Consider the following 4,091-nt stretch of genomic DNA (forward strand, 5'->3'; position numbering starts at 1 on the left):
AAAAATAAAACAAAATATTCTCCTCTGACTACCTCCATATATTTAATACCTTCAATATTCTAAATAGGTTCTATGTCCTTAGCGCTGGAGTAATGAAAAGTAAAATATAATCCCTTATTATCAAGGATTTACTTAAAATAAAAGAAAGACAAAAGCATCAAATACCATATGGTTTAAAACTCTCTAGTGTGAAGAATTTGCAGACTAGGGAATCAAAAAAGTGGAAAAGTACACTAGAGTAGTTAAGAACTATTTCATGGAACAGAAGCAACTGAATGAAAAATGAAAATATGCATATTGTCCACATATGCAGTACACAAAATAATCAAAAGCCCAGATACAAAATGGAGCTTTATATGATAGACATTGAGGAAAATGTGAAACAATGAACTAGAGCATGAGATATCCTATTAGTTTTCCATTGCTGCGTAACAAATTCCCACGAACTTAGTAGCTTAAGACAACACACTTTTATTATTTCACAGTTTCTATGTGTCAAAAGTTCACACATAGCTTAACTAAGTCCTCTGTTCAAGATCTCACAAGGTGTCAGCCAGGCTATATTTTCATCTGGAAACTTGACTGGGAAGACTCCACTTCCAAGATCATTCACATCATTGGCAGATTTTGTTTTCTTGCAGCTACATGACTTAGGGCCCTGGCTTCTTACTGGTTGTCAGCTGGAGGCTACCTTCAAATCGAAGAGGCCACCCATGGTTTCTAGAGGCTGCCTGCAGTTTCTTGCCATGTGGGTTTCCTCAATATAGATGCTTACCTCATTAAGCCAGTAAGGAGAATCTCTTGTGCCAGACTACTAAAGCAAAGTGTTAGATACTGTAACGAAATCATGGGAGTTACATCATATCATCTTTGAATGTAATATAATCTGATCGAGGGAGTGATATCCCATCACCTTTGCCATATTCTATTTGCTAGAAACAAGTCACAGAGATTCTACTTGCACCCAAGGAGAGGAAATTATACAAGATTGTGTGACTCACTATGGAACACCTTCCTGTGTGTCCACCAGAGTCTTCCCTCTTACCACCAATGCTTTATATCCCTCTCACATGCAAAATACATTCACCCCATTCCAAGGTCCCAAAAGGCTCACCTCATTACAGTATCAGCTCCAAGCCTAAAATTTTATCACCATATTAGGTCCAGGTGCAGATGAGGCTCCTGGGTGTCATCCATTAAGTACAGCTTCTGAGGCACAATTCTCTTTCTGTATGTGCACCTGTGAAAACAGAAGAGATGGGTTATCTTCCCCCAAAACACTGAACATACAGTGGTTGGGCAGACATATAATAACAGTTGTAGACATTCCAATTCAAGATAGAGAAAAATTGAAGTTATAAACCTTCTTTTAGAGAAGAAGTGTGTTAAGGGAGTTTAGAACTTTCGAGATGAGTTACCTTCTGTGACGGTTCATTTTGTATCAACTCAACTGGGCTAAGATGCCCAGATAGCTGGTAAAACATTATTGCTAGGTGTGACTGTGAGGGTGTTTCCAGAAAACATTAACATTTGAATCAGCAGACTGTGTAAAGATTTGTCCTCACCAGTGTGGGCAGGCATCATCTAATCCACTGAGGGACTGAATAGAACAAAAACATGGAGGAAGGGCAGATTTACCCTCTCTGCTCGAGCTGCGAACATCCATCTTTTCCTGCCCTCAGACATTGAGGCTATTGGTTCTTGGGCCTTCAGACACCAGGGCTTACACCAACACCATCCCCTCACCCCCTACCCCATTTTTCAAGCCTTTGGCCTGGGACTGGTAGTTATACCATCAACTCCCCTGGTTCTCAGGCCTTCAGACTCAAACTGAATTACATGATCAGCTTCAGCTTTTCTAGTTCTCTAGCTTGCAGAAAGAAGATGGAGGGGACTTCTTGGCTTCCATAATGGTGTGAGCAAATTCCCATAATAAATTCCCTCTTATATATGTCTGTATACCCTATTAGCTCTGACTAATACACCTTCAGGGCATTTCAAAGGCATCGAGCTCTCCCAGAAAACGTGAGATTGACTTCCTAAATGGAAGTCAATGGTGGCTCACACCTGTAATCCCAGCTCTTTGGGAGGCCAAGACAGGCGGATCACTTGAGGCCAGGAGTTCGAGACCAGCCTGGCCAACATGGCAAAATCCCATCTCTACTAAAAATACAAAAATTAGCCAGGCATGGTGGCGGGCACCTGTAATCCCAACTACTTGGGAGGCTGAGGCTGGAGAATCCCTTGAGCCCAGGAGGCGGAGTTTACAGTGAGCTGAGATGGCGCCATTGCACTACAGCCTGGGTGACAGAGCGAGACTCTGTCTCTAATAAATAAATAAATAATACAAAAATTAGCCAGGCATGGTGGCACGTGCCTGTAATCCCAGCTACTCAGGAGGCTGAGGCTGGAGAATCGCTTGAGCCCGGGAGGCAGAGTTTGCAGTGAGCTGAGACCGAGCCACTGCACTCCAGCCTGGACAACAGAGCAGGACCCCGTCTCAAAAATAAAGGGGGTAGGAGATGGTTTACATTCAATTATCAGGAAATCTTTCCCCTGGAAAAATTTTTCTTTACCCTTGTAGTTCATTTTTCTCCCTGTGGCAAAGGTATATCCTACAAATAATTGCATTTTCTTTCCAGCTATGTCTGATAGGAAGCTCAGAAGGAAACTTGCAGCTTAATTTTAGTTACTCTGCAGAACCCTAGGGCCCAAATGCCTACAGCCCAAATCGATTCTGGTCCTGACTTCGTCCATTCTTTCTATATTTTCTCTGATCTGATTTTTATGGAGCTATACTTATACATTTTACTACAGGGATTCTTAAAAGCCCACAAAAGCTGCTCAACTACAACAGGTGCAACCAACAAATACATGAATTAATGATGACTCATGAGAAACGTGGTTATTTCCTGACTTTCTTGGGAAGGGACATAGGTCTGTGAAGTCAAGGTTGTATTGCTCAGATTCAGCAGCCTGGAAATCTCCACACTTCAGCTGGACAAGAGGCTGCACCCCATGGAGAGCCAGAGAATTCCATGCCTTTGTGATCACAAGCTGCGTATGTGTGACTGATTTGATCATGTAGCACTTGGAGAAAGGCAGATTTCTCATTGGGACTAAGTATGCAATTGTCCCCTCCCAATTCATTTATTATTATTATTATTTGAGACACAGTTTCTTTCTGTCGCCCAGGCTGGAGTGCAGTGGCGCAGGTTACTGCAACCTCCACCTCCTGGGTTCCAGCGATTCTCATGCCTCAGCCTCTGGAGTAGCTGGGATTACAGGTGTGTGCCACCATGCCTGGCTAATTTTGTATTTTATTTATTTATTTTGAGACAGAGTCTCGTCCTGTGAAGGGGACCAGCCCCTCCACACCTGTGGGTGTTTCTCGCCAGGTGGAATGAGAGACTTGAGAAAAGAAAGAGACACAGAGACAAAGTATAGAGAAAGAAAAGTGGGCCCGGGGGACCAGCACTCAGCATACGGAGGACCAGTGCCGGCACCGGTCTCTGAGTTCCCTAAGTATTTATTGATCATTATTTTTACCATCTCGGAGAGAGGGCTGTGGTAGGACAATAGCGTAATAGGGGGGAGAGGGTCAGCAGGAAAACATGTGAACAAATGTCTCTGTGTCATAAACAAGGTTAAGAAAACATGATGTGCACATACATAAACATCTTTGGTGCATTAAATAGCAGTACTGCCACCAGCATGTCTCACCTCCAGCCCTAAGGCAGTTTTCCTGTATCTCAGTAAATAGAACATACAATCGGGTTTTACACCAAGACATTCCATTGCCCAGGGACAAGCAGGAGACAGATGCCTTCCTCTTATCTCAACTGCAAAGAGGCCTTCCTATTTTACTAATCCTCCTCAGCACAGACCCTTTACGTGTGTCACACTGGGGGACTGTCAGGTCTTTCCCTTCCCACAAGGCCATATCTCAGACTACCACATGGGGAGAAACCCTGGACAACACCTGGCTTTCCTAGGCAGAGGTCCCTGCGGCCTTCTGCAGTGTATTGTGTCCCTGGGTACTTGAGATTAGAGAGTGATGATGGCTTTTTTTTTTTTTTTTTTGAGGCGGA

The 4,091-nt window shown here is 43.4% G+C and overlaps 1 protein-coding gene across 1 annotated transcript in view; it reads right to left on the reverse strand.

Annotated features, from left to right (window-relative positions):
* Positions 1-1,090: 1,090 nt before the first annotated feature.
* Positions 1,091-4,091, reverse strand: part of LOC108515931 (CXXC-type zinc finger protein 1-like) — a 17,263-nt gene continuing 14,262 nt past the window's right edge. Inside the window, exon 6 of the mRNA XM_017853110.1 lies at positions 1,091-1,240. Coding sequence (XP_017708599.1) covers positions 1,190-1,240 — 51 coding nt within the window. The 3' untranslated portion in view covers positions 1,091-1,189. The remainder of the gene's footprint in view (positions 1,241-4,091) is intronic.

The sequence above is a fragment of the Rhinopithecus bieti genome, unplaced genomic scaffold (assembly GCF_001698545.2).
Source record: "Rhinopithecus bieti isolate Rb0 unplaced genomic scaffold, ASM169854v2 scaffold_37009, whole genome shotgun sequence".
Classification (NCBI taxonomy): Eukaryota; Metazoa; Chordata; class Mammalia; order Primates; family Cercopithecidae; genus Rhinopithecus; species Rhinopithecus bieti.